At 39.7% G+C, this 19865-nt stretch overlaps 2 protein-coding genes across 2 annotated transcripts; both read left to right on the top strand.

The window, feature by feature from the left end:
• Positions 1 to 2219: 2219 nt before the first annotated feature.
• notum2 (notum pectinacetylesterase 2) lies at positions 2220 to 7180 on the top strand. The gene is made up of 12 exons (XM_049721269.2): positions 2220 to 2661; positions 2744 to 3070; positions 3210 to 3262; positions 3629 to 3724; positions 3825 to 3885; positions 3955 to 4061; positions 4145 to 4247; positions 4670 to 4858; positions 4988 to 5088; positions 5767 to 5914; positions 6005 to 6052; positions 6216 to 7180. The coding sequence occupies exons 2-12, from the start codon at positions 2760 to 2762 to the stop codon at positions 6517 to 6519; spliced, it is 1521 nt and encodes a 506-aa protein (XP_049577226.1). The 5' UTR covers positions 2220 to 2661; positions 2744 to 2759; the 3' UTR covers positions 6520 to 7180.
• Positions 7181 to 7612: 432 nt separating this feature from the next.
• Positions 7613 to 10557, top strand: rps15a (ribosomal protein S15a). The gene is made up of 5 exons (XM_049721287.2): positions 7613 to 7750; positions 8518 to 8655; positions 8766 to 8845; positions 8969 to 9054; positions 10427 to 10557. Exons 2-5 carry the CDS (start codon positions 8523 to 8525, stop codon positions 10518 to 10520), a joined length of 393 nt encoding a protein of 130 aa, XP_049577244.1. The 5' UTR covers positions 7613 to 7750; positions 8518 to 8522; the 3' UTR covers positions 10521 to 10557.
• Positions 10558 to 19865: the final 9308 nt, after the last annotated feature.

Here is a 19865-nt window from a genome sequence, read left to right on the forward strand (position 1 = left end):
TGGGACATAAGACTGGCTAATGTACCATTCTCATTTACAAAATTCCACATAAGGATTTTGTGAGGACATAGCAAAAATAAATCAGAGGTTGTCTTAGTCCAGCTCCAGAAGCCCAAAGCACATTTTCCTTTCAGCATCACTTAATCATTCATTCTGTGACAAATTTGCCATCTTGATGTCATGTGTGGTTTACGTGATATAAGCATTTTGTCTTTCGATTATTTGTAAGTGTAGCATTTATACGTGTGTTTTTATTTTTAGTAATTTAGTTCTAAGTGTTGGAAATTCTTTTTTTTTCCCACTGGACTAGTCACTGTAAACCTTCTCCTAAATATGTACATACCTCATCTATAGCAGAAGGTGACAACACCTGTTTTTATAGAAATCTTGTTTTTCTTTTACCCCAATTCACCTGAAACCATCTCACTCTCCCTAAATGACTTGAACTAGCCATGCAGGTTAAATAAATAAAAGTTTGCATTAATATAGTGGATAAATGTGTGATTTGCTGCTCACTGTTATTTACAAGGAGCCAAACTGCATTTTCTTAAAACTTGGCAACAATTTATATTTTCCTCTGGTTAGAAAGAAAAATGACACTACGCAGTCCAGCAAGAAAAACTTAATAGCAGCAATGCCATCTCTCGGTTTGTGATATTCGGTTGATCTCCTGACAGATTTTCAGGAGCCTCTTTTTTTTTGCTACTTGGGGTATCTGGTAAACCGATTTTTGCACTGATTTATTGGAAGATGGTCTAGACAACTGAAGGAATGAAGAATTGTTCAGCTAAGGGGATCAAATTCAGTATACTGATGTCTTTAGGGTCCATTTTACTGCATTTAGGTGATATGATCTCACACACATATTTTACTAGCTCTGTTTTCTTTCTGGCCATAGTTTAAAATAGCATGAATGCTTGAAAATAAGTCAAGAATTATTTTTTCCCCCCCGTCAAAGTAAAAGACTTGGTCAACTGTTCTGTCTTGTTTGTGCTATATTTCTTGGTAATTGTAATGATTTTGATTATTTAAAAACATAATGACTGATTGCGATTTAAATATTTACCAATAATTCTTGTTTGTGCAAGCTTGAATTACATTAAAATGTTATGGAATTTTAATGTGTGAGGATTCTAAACCTTTAAAGGGGGTGTAGGTGTGAGTGTTTGTTTTTTGTAATATGTTTATTCATTTTTGTGTCTCGCTCATTCATGCTCCAAACATCCTGCGTTCCCTTTAGCCCTAAAGAGCCACACAGCCTTTGTATACTTGGCCTTTCACGCATCCATCATTTCGTGTGATTGGCATGTTAGGATGGTGTGCATTTCATTGATGAGAATTTCAGAACCCCAAGGCTCGTGATCAGCACTATGTCACCGCTGAGTGATCCCATGGGTAAAGCAGAGGATCAGTTTCAAACAGTCTGTCTGTCTTCATCAAACGCACTCTCCAAAAGTCTGCAGGCACCAGACTGACCTGAGTCGAAACACAGCCGCAGGTAAAACCCTTATGACACTCTACTTAAAATGTCTCAATCAAAAGCAAGGACCGACGACTAATTTTACAGTGCACAAGTCTCAGATAAAATTTGAGTTTCCATTTCAAATTCTAAATGGAGAGAATTCAGTACAACTGCTGAGTGCTGACCATCCACAATTTATTAAAAAGGATCCAAACAAGGACTGTATCAGAATTCAGAAATGACCAAATAATCATTATTAAAGTATAATTTTATTATAGTCATTTAATATTTGTAAAAGGTTTGGAGGCAGACTTCATATCATTATTTAAGATTTTTTTTTCATACTACTGTTTGTTTCTAATAGTTTGCCCTTTTCATATGTCAAAGTAACTAAAATATAAGAAACAACTACGAAGATGTAATGCATCACTTGCAAGTGAACTAAGGCAAAATTACGAACTTCACAAAGGCTGACTTCTCCGTAACTATTCTTGTAAGAGTCCTCTCCGTAACTATTCTTGTAAGAGTCCTCAGATTTTGCAACTGTTGGTCGTATATTCAGCAACAGAGAAATTTAATTTTAGTTTGCATCATTTCAGCTTTTAGCTAATCATAACAAAATCAAATAAGCAATAAATTAAATTAATATTTCTTTTCTAAATAAAATTTAAATTATAAAAAAAAGTACCTATTTCATTTTTGGAGGATTGCGTGTTACTGTAGTTTTGTGATTTGACAATGGTAATCTGATAAAAAGGAGAAATGATGTCCAGTGTCAATTGAGGTTGGCCAGACGAGCAATCAAAAGAGTGTGAGGGGAGCGGGAAGGAAAAAAAGGACATGGGGGGCAGGTGGGGAAGCATGTTCTTGAGCTGTGCTCAGATGGCAAAGTGCTTTGCTGCTGAATGTGTGCAAAGAAATATGTTAAGGATATCTTTTTCTCCTCACCACTGGTCATCCAGTACCTCCCCTCGATGTGTGTCGTCACTTAAGAGCTTCAGGAGAAAATGGGAGGAACTCTGATCCATATGGTGGCACTATAAAGCTCCGTGATGCTCTCCAGGCTTCATCAAAACATGGTCAAATCTTCATTACCACTCAAGACTGGCTTCATCTTTTTACACCTGCTACCACTGCTTTCATCATCAGGCCAACGTCTGGGCAACTTCAGCAACTACCATTGCTTATTTCTAAAATAGGTATGTCCACTTCTTATTTTAACAGTTTACAGCAGATTCTACCCTGTAATTAACGAAGTAGTGAATTGACCTTTTATTGCAGTGTATCATCAGCGGACATGAAGATCCTTGGCCAGATTGCGTTCTTGCTTTTGCTGGGGGAGAGCTGGAGTAGAAATGCAAAAGTTCAATCCACCAAGAAATCTCCTCATGGGAGCCAAGCAGGCAAGGGCATCCAGCCTTCACTTGAGGCTATTCTCTCTGCTGGGAACATTTCAAACAGTCGAGCTACCACCAGAGGGAACAGTGCACGTGACTCGACAAGGGATGCTGCCGAAGGAGCTCGAGTCGCTAAACAGCAGACGGATGAAATGAGGTTGCACTTTCTCAAGAACCCACATGTGACATGTAATGATGGCTCACCAGCTGGGTGAGATGGTCACACAGACCTTTATTTCAATCTTTTGATATATACTGTAGCGTGTAAATTCAATATTATTATGCATTACAATTATAGTAAACATAAAATTGCAATATGCTAAATGGAGCTCATTCTTGCGGTTGTACAGGTTTTACCTCAAAGAGATCAGAGGAAGCCGCAGATGGCTGTTATTTCTGGAAGGTGAGCATTTTACAAACACTTTGGTTAATTTGGTCCCCGAAAGGTCATGCCCCCTTTGGAACTTACTAGATGGGTATGTCATCTTTTTTGGTAGCTGTCAGCCTTCTGTGTATTTCAGATGCATTGCTTCAACTATGTAGTCCACCTGATGAGTATTTTGTTAGTGGTCGCTGAATACATTTAGAAAATGATACAACAACAATCAAAACTAACAAAGGCCAAATATGGAAAACAGACTTCCTGGCTGTATCAAATTAAAGAATACACACTTGAGTCAAGGCTGCTGGTGCATTGCCCTCCGAGTCCCATTCATCGCACAGACCTCTTGTAATGATTCTCATTCTCTGCCCGAATGTTTAATACTAGGTGGCTGGTGCTGCTACAGCAAAGAGACCTGTGATTCCAGGTACCAAAATATCCCTCGACTAATGAGCTCTGCGGGTTGGCCCCTGACAAAAACTGGTAAGTCAGCTTAACAGACAGTATTTTGTCATACACTGTCATCTGTGTGTTAAATGCTAAACAAAGAGCTCTGTTTTATTAGCGATTCCTTGATTTGCAGGCCGTGGCATATTGTCATCCCAAGTAGCAGAGAATCCTTATTGGCACAACACTAACATTGTGTAAGAACCTCAATAATGCTGTGGGATGAGGTACAGTGGGTTCATCAGCAAACGTGTCCTTTTGTGTAGAGTCATCCCATATTGCTCCAGTGACGTTTGGAGTGGCACTGGGCCTCCTCCGGCCCCTCCTCCAAGCCAACGGCAAGCAAGAGAGAAAGAACGGAACAGAAATGCAAGTGTGTCTCTTCAGAAAGCAAACTAGATTTACTACTAGCATGCCTGTACCTCTCCTGCCGTCACTGTCTGTATTTCCTACCAGCTGAGTATGCTTTCATGGGATCGCTCATCATCCGAGAGGTCATCAAAGACCTCATTCCCAAAGGAATCAAGCAGGCCAAGGTTGTTCTGTTGTCTGGCACAAGGTAAGCTCATTCACTGCTAAAGATGTAACGCGAACGTACTGCATCTTTTGAAAACAAATCCTTTTCTGGCCACTTATCGCCATCTTGACAGCCAACTATGAACAGTGGCGATATGTTGCTTTAAGGATGCCCCTAGCATCTAAAATAAGAATTCTTCCTTTGTTAGTCTGAATTGGATCAGTTGCAGCTGTCATTCACATTCATGCGCCGTTCTCAACCATCCATGATCAGTTCAAAAGGTGTAGTTCGCCTGTCACAAGTTTTAAAGCATAGGTTGCGGCCACTAACCCCAACAATAAATCGAATAAATTGTGCAAAAACGGATGGAGTCGGTACGTCCATCTTTATTAGCTTTGATAGCACACAATTATTGTGGATGAGATCTTTTCTGCTACTTAGCGATAATTCTAATCTTCCTGCAGTGCTGGGGGTACAGGAGTCTTGCTGAATATCGAGAGAGTGGCCAGTTATTTGGAGCAACTTGGTGCAGAGGCACAAGTCCGAGGTCTGGTGGACTCTGGCTGGTTTCTCGAAAGTAAACACCAGAGATCGCCCAACTGCCCGGAAACAGTTACCTGTTCACCTGAAGATGCTATCAAGGTTGGCCTAAGGTAAAGTTATCCAAATTGTGAGCCTGGATTTTTTCTCTGCAAAATGGTAATGCTTCTCATTCAGACTTTACAGACCTGTTGACATTTATCGCATCGATAATTAAGTCTCATTATTGCGTGATTTCTCAGGTTGTGGAATGGTGTGGTGCCAGATAGGTGTCGTCGGCTCTATAAGAAAGGGGAGGAGTGGCAGTGCTTCTTTGGCTACAAGCTGTATTCCACCTTGACCTGTAAGTGGCCTTCAAAATCAGATTAAATATATTGAATAACTCAGTTTCAATAGCAGATATGCCCTGCTAATGATTTTATGCTTTGCAAAATGTGTCAATGCATTGCACAGACTGTGCTACCTATGTGTAGCAAATTAGACATACATTGTTTGAACAAAAAAAAAGTATAACCACAAAAATATAGCTTGTAAGAGTTAAATTCTGATATTGACCCATTTTTTATGACTTTCTTTATCACCAAAATCCCACTGATTGGTTAGAGAAGTAGAATTTAGAATTTCTGGTAGAATTTGGACATTAGTAAAATACTAAATTTAAAGACTGAGCCAAAACAATCAGGAGGCTGTAAAACCAATAAAATGGGTAGTAAAGGTAAAAACTGCTGAATCATGTTGACATGTGTATCACCACAAAACAAAATCCATGCAAAGAATAAAATGACCAACTTTTTTCAGGATATTTGAGATATTATGTTTCTCAGTCCAAACACTTTGAAAGACATTCTACAGAAAAACCAATGGGAAGTTCCATGACAGAAAGCAAAGGTGATAGTTGTCATACAGCACTGATGTCCATCCTGATTGCTCAAGACTCCTCAATTGTTTTCAGCTCAGTGATATCATTTCTCATCATCATAAATGCGAGTTATAGTGACCGTACCTCTTGTTTTCTCTGCAGCCCCTCTGTTTGTTGTGCAGTGGTTGTTTGACGAGGAACAGTTGAGGGTTGAGAACATCTACATTGGAGGACAGCACATGAGCAATGAACAGTGGCAGTACATCCAGAACCTTGGCAAAGAGTTGAAGAACTCTTTGAGAGATGTCACGTATGTTGTCAATAAATAATTCACTGGAGTATAATATGATTTAGTAACGAACCTACAAATGACGTGCCCTTGTTTTGTCTGATTCTTCAGAGCAGTATTTGCGCCTTCCTGCCTCTCCCATACAGTGATTACTAAAAGGTACGATTGGATATATGTTAATTAGAAACTATAAATTTTTAAAAGCTTGTATCTAAGGAATATTTATTCCTAAGCACCAGAGATGGTTTTTGATACCTTACAAGTTGTCACTACTCGCTTTTGTCTTTATTTGCATCCATTTATATTTGTTGTATCACTTCAGCAACTGGATGACTTTCCAAGTTCGAGGCACTTCTCTGCCTCGGGCCCTGCACTGCTGGGACAGGAGCTTGGAAGCTACTCGTAACAACAGAACTCCAACTAAAGGCTGCCCGTTCCACCTGGTGGACGGTTGCCATTGGCCTCAGTGTAACCCCACCTGCCCGACCCTGGTAGACCAGGCAACTCAACAAGAGCTCACCTTGCTTCAGATGCTGGCCGCCATGGGTTTGGATCTCCGGAAGTTAGGCTTGAATCCTAAAACAGACACAAATTCCCTTGCAAGCGTGGGCAGCAATGATGGCTAACATATTGTAAGTGCAGAAGAGAGACCAGTCAGGTGTTGACTTTTTATGGAAGCATCAACTAGAAAAGAAACATCGGTCATGCCGTATCCTCCATGTGTCAAGCTTGAAACCCAATGGTCAAGTCTTTTTTTCTTTATAGTTTGCATTTGTGCTTCAAGTTCTCGCTAATGGTAGACAAAACAACACATTCAATCTTGAACTGAGCATAGTGGAACTGAGTGTTAATTTTATAGACAAGTTGAGAGTCATATAAAATGTCAGGCTCACTTAAACATCAGTTCATGTTTTATCGTGGATAGCAACTTTTTTTTTACTTTTTTCTATTAGTTCCATATATATTTATTTGTATGATTTCTACCTGGTCATTAGTCAATTTAGTTGTGGATTTAACTCATTTTGATCAGCATTTTTAATGTATGGACATCAAATTGCTACTTGCTCTACCTAACTCTGAACTCTACACATGCAGCTCAACACACTGACTATTTTTTTGTGACCTACCTATCTATAGCCCACGAGGCAACCTGAGCAATCATATTTATACGTATATTTTACTGCATGATAAAGTAATCTCTGTCCTACATTTGTTGACTTTGATATATATCACAAGTGTATTATGATTCAGTCAGATTTATGCCAAATAAAGATTCCATTATACCAAAAAAAAAACAGTCAATGATTACATAACAATAATAATATTATTGTTATTCTTATTCTGTGTTGCATGTAATATGCAACCATCCATCTTGGTAGCCAGCAAATAAACCATTCACTCTCACATTCACACCATCACTGACCCTAAAATGCATGTTTTTGATATATGAGAGATGAGAACGACTCGCTGGGATGTCAGGCCATTTTAAAAAATAAAAACTTTTTTTTTTTTTGAAAAACGTCAATAATTTGAATAATCATGATCTGAAATGGTTTGAAAGTAACAAATATTATTATTGGGGGGTAGACTGTGTCATTATTCCTCCTCACCACTAAGAGGCGCTAACAAATCGGGCATTTGTATTTCTTGGCACTCGCGAATTAAATCAAGATTACAAAATGAGAACAAATACCTGTGAATTAAGTAAATATTATGTGTATTTGATCACACGGTGCCAGAGTTGTTGTCAAGGACATTTAAAACGAAGATTTTGTGAAATTGTAAAGACGTTTGCATATTTCCCATAATGCACTGCAACTGCTTTCTACTTCCTCTTTCCGCCATATTGCAAAACCGGTGAGATGTCTTTTAATATTGTTACATACAATCCAGTCTAAATCTACTTCATCTTATTATTAATATTTCCAATTTGATAATAACATAGAAGCGTATCTATGGGGTAACTATTTAAAGTGGTTATCGTCATATTCTATGACTTTACGGCATCATTTTAGCGACTTTTTCTGTATGCCATCCGTTCTCCTCCGGCCGAGCAGTGCTTGCCTGTGAGGCGCCTTAGCGATGGCTAACTGTTTTGCAATGCAGATAACATTTTTACTGTACAGGACGGCGATTCATAAGCAAGTAATACACTCAATTGAGTGGCTTCTCAGTGTTAATACGGCGCCTCTGAGTTAGCCTATAGCGAAGCACAGCGAGCTTGTCAACCTCTGCAAGACATTGGGTCTGAGCCGTACCGGGCTATCGTGGTCTTCCCGGACAAAAGTGAACAGCGTGCGTAAATACCGTAGACGTGAAATTGCAACGAGGCGCGGGTCCGTCCCAGTCTAAAGGGTCCAGAAAATTTGCGTGTGAAATCATTTTTCCATCACTGTGTATTTTGTCGTAGACGTGTTGTCAAACGCGTTGTCGCCTATTACAGATGCTTTGTTATAACCACCCACCCTGTTCACCTCAATTGAATTGTTTATTACAACTGTTGGAGTAATTGGTCGATCTTGGTGTGTGAGCTGTAAGAATACTGTAAAGTACCAAATGAGTGAGGTCTTCTGCATATGAAAGTGAATGTAAAGTCTCATAATTATTATTTATTTTTTCTATAGGCATCATGGTGCGCATGAACGTTCTCGCAGATGCACTGAAGTGCATTAACAATGCTGAGAAGCGTGGGAAGCGACAGGTCCTGATCAGGCCATGTTCCAAGGTCATCGTGCGCTTCCTAACTGTTATGATGAAGCACGGTAGGTGTTCATGGCCTTTGTGGTTTTGCATACATGGTTTAGTGCATTGGCTGAAAGTGTTCCAGGCAGATGTTCTCTAACTAGATTTCTCATGTTGAAATTTGTTCCAGGTTACATTGGCGAGTTTGAGATCATTGATGACCACAGAGCCGGGAAAATAGTCGTCAATCTCATAGGAAGGTTGAACAAGGTAAAGTTTATATTTAAAATTTTTAACTATTCACTGTAGTTATTAGGTTCAATTATTGTCAATTTGCAGTCCAATTATTATGGTCCAGGAAAAAAATTGGTTTGATGTTTGTGTCTCTTGCAGTGTGGTGTGATCAGTCCACGTTTTGATCTCCAGCTCAAGGATCTGGAGAAGTGGCAGAACAATCTTTTGCCCTCAAGACAGTTTGGGTGAGGATCGATATACTCATTAGACTACTTATTACATGTGGGATGGTACAGCGGTCCGATCATTGGGTGTCAGATGTTAGAATTCTCTAGTTCGTCAATTTTACGCGCATTCATTTTATGGTTGCACCCTGTTGCTCTAGATAGCGTTCAACCATGTCCAAACTGCATGCTGTATCAAAATGAGAACACGTTTGTAGGACAAAGCTAAGCCATCTTTTACTGACAGTGATCACATGAGTTGTAATCGCTACGCTATCAGCCTTTTCAAGCCCCTTAAGGACATCAGCATTTGACTTGATTGCAGAGCAGGGGCACCAAAACCTGGCTGAAGCTGAAGCGCGGGTTGGAATGGTGTCTTTTGGCTCTATAGTGTTATCTCCTCTAAGCAGTTGCTTACTCATGTTTAGCAATATCAGCAGAGATGGACTGTGTAATGGCCTGAGCCTTAAGGATGTGCAAATGTGTTCATCAGTTGCCTGCTAATCTTTGCTTTGGTGGTGTTGAGAGTTTGCTGTGATTCTGGCTATTATGTTGATATGTTAGTCGTACGATTTTTGTACATGCAAGTCTTTGTCCTGTCAGTAGGTTTCTCGCCATTTTCTTTTGTAAACATAGGGATTAGCTGGTGAGTTCTCTTTTTTGAAGTTGCTTTCTGCTACTGTCATGCTTGTCTGTGCAGTTTGTGAACAGCCTCATGTGTCGTGTTTTGCATATAGATGGACATTTATGGTCTTAAATAACCCCACAATTTGGCTCCAGAGAGGGAAAGTGGTATTGGGAAGCCCATATTTTGTTTGTCTCTTCTGAGGAGCTATTAACGGTCCCTTTATAGTGGCGTGGGGTAGGGGTCAATCACATCTGGTCTCTGTAACTGCACAGTATGGCCAAGGACGGTTCTCTCCAGAAGCCTCACTGCATAAAATGCTCACCTTTGCCCCTCGTGTGATGGACAGGGCCCCGTCATTCACTTGTCCGTGAATGCTCGGGCTAGAACAGGAAAGGCCAAGCAATTCTTTTTTTATTTTTTTTTTCCAGGAAAAACTCATTTTGGTTTGGGAAAAAAAAGTTTACAGTTGCAGAACTCGTGCATCGCCGTTTGCATTTTGCTCCTCAAACAAACTGAGAACGCAAAGCTGCAACTCGGTGTACATGTGACAAATTGTAGAGCTACCACTGCCGGTAAATTGAAAATGAAGCCAATAATTAGTCCAAAAGTTTGAGCCCTTGTTCTATGTTGATATTTGAGGAGTCTGCTGTTCCACTGGTGTCTGAGCATGGAAACAACTTAGTACAAAATGTGCTGCCTATACTGCATTTGTATTTGCTGCCTTAGTTACAGAGACAAATTGTAAATTTTGGCCTTTCTTTTCAGATACATTGTACTGACCACCTCAGCTGGCATCATGGACCATGAAGAGGCCAGACGGAAACATACAGGAGGCAAAATCCTTGGATTCTTTTTCTAAAATGTTAACTCGAAATAAAATCAACCAGGGAAAAGTTCTTGACCCTCTTGACTTATTTCGTTTTACTTGTGAACAATCTTAATCTGATGTGATTTTTATGTAGAAAGAATTGGGTTTCATTATATAGTTTAGAGATTTAATTGAAAAATTGGACTGTGTTTGCTGACCTACTGCAATTTCTTGAATAAGTATTTGATATGCACCCTGAAAATTGACCTTTAAAAGTTGATTTTCTTTATTCATGTTTTGCAATCTCTGATTTTCTGGTAGCCACGTGAATAAATTAAGTTGGCTAGCTGCACAGCGGTTGAATATATTGAGATTCCCAATTGCTCATGTCAAAATCACATGCAATGCAATATTATGGTGGAAGGTCAAAGCCCACATTTTAAATACAGTTGCAACATTTGACTAATCGAGTGAAAGGCAATGTTTTTTTTTTTTTTTTTTTTTAAAGCTTTGAACAAATTGTTAATTGGGGAACCATGATAATTTAGATTTGGTTGGCCCAAAAAGAGGTGTCGGAAGCTCGGTTTTCTGAACCACCGCTTAATTGTGCATTTAGTTGTACCCCGAATGAACTTGTTCACATTCCGTTGCTGTTAAGTGTGAATTCTTGAAATCTTGTTCAGCTTGTGCAAAGCCACAAATGCCTTCCCCTGTACTCCAGTGACCATTTCAAGAGTCCCCTGTGTATTTTGTCCTGTCTCCAAATGCCTTATTTGTAAGCTGACCTCATAGGAGAGGTGAGCTAACGGGCTCCTAATGGAACATCGCTGTCTAAAATGCTCCTTGTGGACTTAAAGTACACAGACACACTGCAACACATCATTACACTTATTAATGCTGCTACTGTTTTGGTGCTGGCCTGCAAATTAGACAAAACTAACATTTCATTTACTTTGCCTAAATAAGCATTTTCTGGAAGCCAAGTCTTAAGATCTGTAATATTGCAAGACATTGATAACAGCTTAATAACATTCGCCCCAAAAGACTGCTTTATTTATTGATGTAGAACACCACACTGTCTACACGTGCAGCTCAAGGTGCACAACATTGCACACATCCTGGAAAGCTTCTAACCGTGAATCTTCACATGTCCGATGGGTATCGATGTCCCCAAAGTCCTTAAAACACAGGCATGGTTTTGCAGGATTGCCTTTGGTAATAAAGCATAGTATTCTTAGAAACCTGGCATTTAGATAAGAAGGATACAGCGGATCGGATTGAATAAATTGAGCGTTCCACTGAGGTTGACGTTAGACTGGATTTTCTCCAAAAGGCCACACGGTGGCAGTAGCGACGCGTTCGAACACGGACAACGGATACCGCAGCAGGCTGCTCGGCAAGCAGCAGAACTGATTGATTTAGAGAGATAACTAAATTAAAATCGCAGTGAAGGTCTGAAACGTGGATGTAGGTAAAACGATTTTTTAAACTTTTTTCTATCTCGTCTAATGATAAAAAATAAAAATAAAAAAAATCACCAAGGGAGGAAAGTCGTAGACAAACGGAAAAAGGATTTGAGGCAACTCAGTTTGTGTTTGAAATATGCTTACTTAACATGCAGTGCACAAATGCATAAAATTATCTTACTGTGGCAGGATCCTTGCAATAGTTTTTTCTTGCAATGTGCCTTAAAGCTTGCTTTGTGTTTGTAAATGGAGAGCATTTAATTATTGTTCAATGACTCTGAAGTTGACACAAGCTTTATTTTTTTTCATTTATAACACCAGAAGAAGATGTTACAAGGAGGGAAAGCGTTCTCCCTCTATCTAACCCAAAGAACTTTGAAAGAAAAGAATATGCTCCTCTTTGAGGCTGTAACTGAATGAAGCATATCATTTTATGCTTAATGAGCTAAATGAGTTTATAAGGTCACAGCTGGGAAAAACAAAAACGACACAAAAAAAACACACACCATAGTTGTGTTTTTTGGGGTTAAAAATTGGAAAGTTAGTGAATTGCGATTTTGAATATTAATATTTCTCATCTTAAAAAATGTGAATTTGAGAAAACTAACTTTCTTATTTCCTGAGCCAGGTGATCAGGTGATGTCCTTAAAATTCTGTCTTGGGGATTACTTAAATTGTGACTCATCTCAATCTTTTAACTGTAATTGCTAAGAATAATATAAATATTTTGCGTAGTTTAGCTTTTTGACTAATTTAACACTAATTCGAGATAAAAATTGTCAATTTTTATTTGCACTTCAACGTTACTGCATCCTCCTCGGCTGACACTGTCAGCAGAAGGGCATCCGGCTTTTGCTGGTGTCGGTTATACACATTTGGTGTCAATTTGGAAAAAGGTGGAAACCTTTGATGGTTTTAATTTTAAAACTGAATCATGTCTGCATGTGCACAGTCAGAAGAAGCAATAGTCCATTGCATGAGAAGGCAGGGAGTGTAAATTACAAATATCCATGATATATTTAAGAATTTTAATGTTTTGTTTTTTTTAAACCTGTGAATTGGGATCAAAACAAGAAGAAAAAAAGGAACAGAGTGCTTTTGATTTAGGAGTTTATAATATGTACTAATCCTTTTTCATTAAATTCATCTAAGCCATTTTATGCCCTTGTTTTTATGCAAGGAGTCTCACACTTATGATGGAAAAAATAGAGACCTTCCCTAAATTGTTCTCACTAAACTGGAATAATAGGAATGTCTAAAATGTCGTACAAAGACCAAAAATTAAGCAGGTGGAAGTTGTCTAGTTTCGTCTCAATACTTTTTTCCATATATAGAGTAAATCGCAAAAGCAATAATATGATCTCCTAGATATCAGATGTTTCAAGGTAAAATCAGGCCTCACACAATGCTGATAAACCTATCCCTTCTTCACGTGCTCCCTCTGTCTGCCTAATTTAACAGGTTGATCCAGAGTTGTGGGAGGTTCTGCTGTCGGTGCGATATGATAAATGGGATAGTTAGGAAGCAGTGAATTTATAGCTGTGAACGCAGTCATCCATCGTTGTGCGCATCCCGTAGCTGTCCTCAAGGGCGTCATCCTCCTCCAGAGTCTCATCTTAGGTGACTAACCTTCTGATGCTTCTGCTGGCGTCGTGGTAGCAATGCGATGCCGCAGCATGTCAAGTAACGGTCAATTAACAAGCAATGAGCACAGGCTGTTAATGTACACATAATGCAGGGAGGCCATCGGGCGCCAGCGAGAGTTTATTAATCAGGCTTCTCATTTGTTCGCTATAGATCACCTCAAACATAAATTGCAGTCTGGCCATCTCTGTGGACGAGGTCGGCTGTTAAAGTGTCGATCACAGGTTAAGAGATGCTAAATGATGAATGTTCATTGACGTTGAATAGGAAATGCTGGCTTGCTGTAGCTCATACAATGGTGAGCAAAGCAGTCAAGGCTTTCTTTGCTGGTGGAAACATGGCAGCGCCTCATCCAATATAAGCATGGTAGATATTTGGTCAGATTTCAGCATCTGTGCTGCCATGTAAATCACATTCCAAATCCTTTTTCTCCTCTGATTGGTTGAGAACTGATGTATCTTGACTTTTGTGCTGGCTTTATTATCATCTTAACTATATTTCCTAAATTGACTCTCGTTGGCCGTGGGACAGATATGGGGTTAGTAGGGAGGTTTTATTATAAACAGTCATTATGTAAAAGTAACTAACGTGACTTCATTCTCAAATTTAGACTGGTGTGGATTAAAGTTGGCTTCCAGTGTTTAAATAAAACAGAAACCAACAATTAAACTAAGCCATCGACGGGAAGTCTTCACGATTGCATGGAAAGGGTGTAGAGTACAGTTAAAATAATGTAACATAAAACTGAGCAGAGAAACCACTCTCATCAGGCTTGTTTGCACATTATTGAGACATTTCTGCCAACTCGGGAGAATTCTGTTCACTGCATGCTCAGCTCAACATGGTGGCTGCGTCACAGGAGGTCATTCCTACATGGCTCAGTAAATATTGTGTACTAAAAAAAAAAGCTACATTTTTCAATTAATGATACAATTGTTAAGTGCAAAGGGTCATTTATTGCATGATTGCTCTTCATCAAAAAATAGATCTGACTCATTATTTAACATTTACACTTTATTGACAACAACCGAGGATGATTTTTGTCAGAATGAAGTTGAAACAGTTCAACTTTTATGTTTGGGAAGGCCAGTCTGATCAGATATGGGGCAAATACAATATAGTAAATCCAAAGTGTTTGTAGGCTTATGTTAATGTTTTTGTGTTCTATTCAAGTGTGTCTGTTTTTCTAGAGAGATCACAGCTGTTGGAATATGGCTCGCGGCATTGAGAAGATGTAAGGGCGGTGCGGGTTCTTGAAGATGTCTGAGGTCAGAACGTGTTGACAGCTTCCTGAGGCAGATGAGAGAAAAAAAAAAGATGCTGTGCCTCACAACATTTTGTATTTGTCCGTAAATAACACTCTCGAAGGGTTTGTTGGAGGATAGAGGTGTTTGACGAAAGAACCGTCTGTCATGGTAAAAACAGAATCGAATTTGCAAATGTGCGCGAACCGAGCATGTTAACGTGCCATCCAAACCACACTGCTGTGAACAACAATGACTCCACATCTACGATGACTGTGATGAAAGACCACATTTAATTCAAACTCTCACCTCCCAGCTTTTATGCCTCCGTGGAGGCAATCATTATTTCGCTCCGTTCGGTCATCTATCCACCATCAGCATCACTTGGCCTCATCCTTTATAGCTTGCAGGTGCAAAGGTCAAAGAAGCTGCGATCTAGACAGCTATCCCATCCTGTAGGTGCCTCCCTCTTCACTTGGCAGGCACCATATTGATTTGATTAGTTGCTAATTAAAACTTGGCAGGCTGGGTTGGGTGCAAAGGAGATCGCTCAATTAGCAGGGTGTCAGAGAATCTAATCTCGCCCGTCTTCTCCCCCCTCTCATCGCCTTCCTGCTCTATCACACATCTCCATGCTGTTTAATGAGTCTAAAAGATGAAAGAAGTGGGAGGGAGGCTAGGACACAGAACATTCTCCAGGAGCTGAAAGCATTCAGCCCTGTAATCCTTAAACTAATCTTTGCTTAAAGATGTGGTTTGTACGTTCTGAAGAAAAACAGCAGCTTGCAGCGGACGTTTGTTTGGGCACATTGCCTCTAGCGCGCCTTGATGCTTGCACCATTCTCTTCTTCTGGCAGAACAACCGACTAACACATGGGCTGTTCCAGCTTTAGAGGTGTGCCTCGCGGCAGCAGCAGTTATGAGCTTTATCATTCCCTCTTTGTGTCTGGCAAGAAATTGCTTTTATTGTTGCTGTTTTCTTTTCTAAATAGAGGGGAACAGTGCTTTCTTATTAGTTTCGTCCCATTTCCACTGAGCTGGCCAGCAGAGTACGTTTCACTTTCATTTGTGTTTCTCTTGCCAAAGGTTGTGTCGAGCGAGCAGTGTCTCTCAATTGTTGTCAACCTGATTTTTCATTCAGTACTTTTGCCAAATCACTTAGGAACTAAAAATGATCTTTTGTTTAAAAAACATCCCTCAAAACACATGTACGGTAGGCTTATATTGTATTTTACAAAGTTGTTTCGAATGAGTTTATATATATATATATATATATATATATATATATATATATATATATATATATATATATATATATATATATATATACGCACTGGTGTTGAATATGGCGATACTGCCAACAGTACTAATTATAATCTTGAGAAAAAGGAAAAAGGTGGCAAGTGGAAAAGTCATTTAAAATCGGGGCTTATAGCAGCAGGAGGTTCCTTCAGTTTTTTTTTTTCAATATAAATTATTATTTTTAGCAGCCCTGTCGGTTCACACATGAACCCCAGCTTTTCAATCAGCCCCCCACCATCTTAACAGGAAAGGCATTGTCAAAACAGATTAGTGACTGTATGTGACTCTAATCTATTTTGACACACACGAACACTTACGGCGAAAAAATGTCTTCTATAAGAAGACTTGTCAGATAGATAGAATTTAGAGCCCACCATATCTGCTTTGTGGGAAGATGTTGCAATTGAACATTGTCTCCAAAACCCACGCCTACATTCACAAAAATATGGAACAGCTCTCAGAAATGTCTTCAGTGTCAAGACTGGCTGTCACAACTGCACTAACCTTCTGGTTCTGCTAAACCCCACAGTCATTTGTTAACTTCACACTCTTATATAATATTTACAAGTAGTAGTTAATGGGACTGCAGAGACTGAAGATTGGAGCGGTCCCTGGCAGCAGGGGTGCTGGCAAAGCTCAAACCTGATCGACCGTGGCTTTTATGCGGTCTGTTTTGTTGTACAACAGCTAGTCTAAAATGTCAGCAACCTTCCAGTTGGTCCAAGTGGGAGTTGCTGGAAGGCCTAAGGCAATTCCCTTAATATAAGCCTGCAAAACAGCCTTTTTCTGGTACAACTTGTCGGCCATTGTGTATACATGTAAAAGTACTTTTTTCTAATATGCAGGGTTGTGTTGATAATAATAAATGTCAATTTATTTAATAATACAATTTTGATTTTAAAAATGTAACGTTCCTTCCACTTGTTACTGCCTTCATCCCTTTGCGAGTGTTCATTTTAAAAGTCATGATTAAAACAGGAATGCTGTGTGTGTGTGCATCTTAAATACAGTCGGCAAAAATATTCCAGTGGACGCAGCGGCATGTGAGAGGAAATAGATCAATCAACTACATGTGAAACTTAAGTGTGTGTTGAGAATCTGAAAAGCCACGCAAGGTACGATGTGATGCATGTGTGCATTTATGTGTGTGTGTGTAGGGGGGGGGGGGGTGTATGTGTGTGCGCACACACATCAAGTGACAAAGAAGAATGGGGACATGGGCAGGTCCTGGTAATGAAGGACTGATAAGTCTTTATTTCCTGGGCTCGGGTTAATTGTGAGTACAGATAAAGGGTAATAAATTGTCAGAAGGTAATGGCAAGAGCCTGGACTGGGCCCTGTTCCACATTCATCATGACTGGTGACGGCAGTGAGCCAGAGAGCCGCCACGTCTGAAAGGCTCGGAGAGCATGGCAGCCGTATGGCGAAGAAAAAAAAAAAAAAGAAATAGGGACGTGATCATGCATTTTGCTCTGTTTTTTCAAGACATCTTTTCAACATGACCGAAACATTTTCTACAAAATAGCTATTTGATGAAAGCAGATATATTTTCTAATGGACTTTATTGTGAGAAAAACAGGCAACCATGTGTCATGTTTCTATATTTAAAAGACGGTCAAGCACACCATGAGTCAAATATCTCTAATCCATCAACCCATAACTCTCACTAAGTATTTTGTTTTTGCTCTTTAGGACAATGATTCTCACATTCAGAGACAAGTCAGAGTCTGCATGATTAACAAACCACATAGGTTTGTTCAGGACACTACATGGCACTCTATATACATACACACATAATTACAGTCAGTCTAGAAGGGAAAACCAAATACCACACTTATTCACTGTCTGCGATAAAAAAAAAAAAAAAGTCTGCATTTTGAAGACACCAGCTTGCTATGAACATGACTGACAGAGTATATTTGTGACGCTGACACGCCTGTCGAGAGAAAGCCAGCAGGGACATGAGAGCATGCAGACACAAACAAATACAATAATTTTAATAGCAGCTCTTTTAGGATATTTGAGTTTCAAGTTTATTTCGACACATGTATTTTGTAATTAATCCATATACGCTATATACCCTGAGATTTGCTGGCAACCTTTGCAGGGTGTGCCCTGCTTCTTGCCCAATTTTAATGTTAAAGCCAAATATGCAAAAAGGGAGGCCTGATAAATGTGGCTGTGAGAGACAGTTCACGGCATAAAGAAAACAATTTACTGTGCATGTTTAGAGCGGCTCAGGAGCCGCCTAGCCTGTGTGACAGCTCGCTTCCTCACGCTGAGAGATTGTGCATGTTGGAAGGTGGTGCAGTGTCTGAGGAATGATGCGGCCCTGCCATTAAACAGCAGTGCTTCCCCGACTGACGATGTTGATGTTGCCTCGATGCAATGATGACACTCCGTGCGACATGACATACGATAAGTGTAAAAACGGTAAGCACATACGTAGGGGATGGCCGTTGTTCCTTTTGACTGTTTGACGGGGGTCACGGGCAGGGTATAGCGTGGCGTTGTGGAAGACAAAGGACATTCTTCATGCAACCCGTTCGGGAAGGGAAAACTGCACCCTTGAGTTATCACGTCTTGTCTCATAGGAAATCACCTCGCAGAGTTATGGGGTACACCACCCATGACATTAACCTATCAGAGAGGTTGAACTTCTCCTTAAAACTCATTTAGCGAACAAGGAATGTTTGGGAGCTATTTCCCACGGAGGGGCGAAAAATATCTCATCTGTCATATGATTGTTCGTTGCTCTGTGAATAAAGAGAACTGAAAGAAGTATTCATATACCATATTTTCCGCACTATAAGGTGCACTGGATTATAAGGCGCACCTTCAATGAATGGCCCATTTTAAAACTTTTGTCCATATATAAGTCCATATATTTGGACACGCCTGCTGTAGTGGCTCAATATTGGTCCATACATAAGGCGCACCGGATTATAAGGCGCACTGTCGGCTTTTGAGAAAATTGGAGGTTTTTAGGTGCGGAAAATACGGTGGTGTTATAGGTTCATATGTTTTAGTTGTTGCTTACGTATAAGTGAGTGTTTGGTACGGCTGCAACAATACGGCTCTGGGAAGAAAAAAAAAATCATATTCATATGAGCATATAGTTGCTGTATTTTTTTCAGTCATTCCCCACGTGGCCTGACTCCTTTGATTTGATACAAATTCTTAAATAATTAACTAAAATAATCTGTATCAAAACAGCAAAATCAAAGTATATTTCCTTGATTGTATTTCAAAACTGAGCAATATTAGGCTATGCATTTTATCTTATTTTTTTCATTCCAAATGAAAACAAAATAGTTGATAAGGAGAATGCGAATAGGAGGTGTTAAATACAATATTGATTAGAGAGAAAAATGCCGGCAAAAAGATGATGGACTACAAAATGTCCATGCCCCCCCTACTACCTGGATGTATGTGTCGCCTTTTCCACTGCACCAGTCAGTGTTCAAGGCTTTAAATCTTAGAATGACATTTTGACCGGTGAGCGCCTCGCATACACATTGCAAAATGTCAGTGGGAAAGGCAGAAGCGATAGATAGAAAAAGAGGGATTATCCAAGCAGTAATGCCACCGCACTTAAATACAGCCAGCATCAGTTTTTATGTCATCTATCGCTCCATCCCTCTGGAAACATCTGATGAGGTGCACCAGACCTACTGACTCAGGGGATTTCAGTCATTTTCATCTGGACTTTTCCTCAGAAGTAAATGAAAGTTCTGGGC

This window comes from Syngnathus scovelli, chromosome 5, assembly GCF_024217435.2.
Source record: "Syngnathus scovelli strain Florida chromosome 5, RoL_Ssco_1.2, whole genome shotgun sequence".
Classification (NCBI taxonomy): Eukaryota; Metazoa; Chordata; class Actinopteri; order Syngnathiformes; family Syngnathidae; genus Syngnathus; species Syngnathus scovelli.

Bases quoted from the DNA above. Each gene is read 5' to 3' on its own strand.
- notum2 (XM_049721269.2), top strand. From the start codon at position 2,760: ATGAAGATCCTTGGCCAGATTGCGTTCTTGCTTTTGCTGGGGGAGAGC. The intron at 3,263-3,628 runs GTGAGCATTTTA...GTTTAATACTAG, and splicing joins ATGGCTGTTATTTCTGGAAG to GTGGCTGGTGCTGCTACAGC. The intron at 3,886-3,954 runs GTAAGAACCTCA...CCTTTTGTGTAG, and splicing joins TGGCACAACACTAACATTGT to AGTCATCCCATATTGCTCCA.
- rps15a (XM_049721287.2), top strand. From the start codon at position 8,523: ATGGTGCGCATGAACGTTCTCGCAGATGCACTGAAGTGCATTAACAAT. The intron at 8,656-8,765 runs GTAGGTGTTCAT...AATTTGTTCCAG, and splicing joins AACTGTTATGATGAAGCACG to GTTACATTGGCGAGTTTGAG. The intron at 9,055-10,426 runs GTGAGGATCGAT...CTTTCTTTTCAG, and splicing joins TTGCCCTCAAGACAGTTTGG to ATACATTGTACTGACCACCT.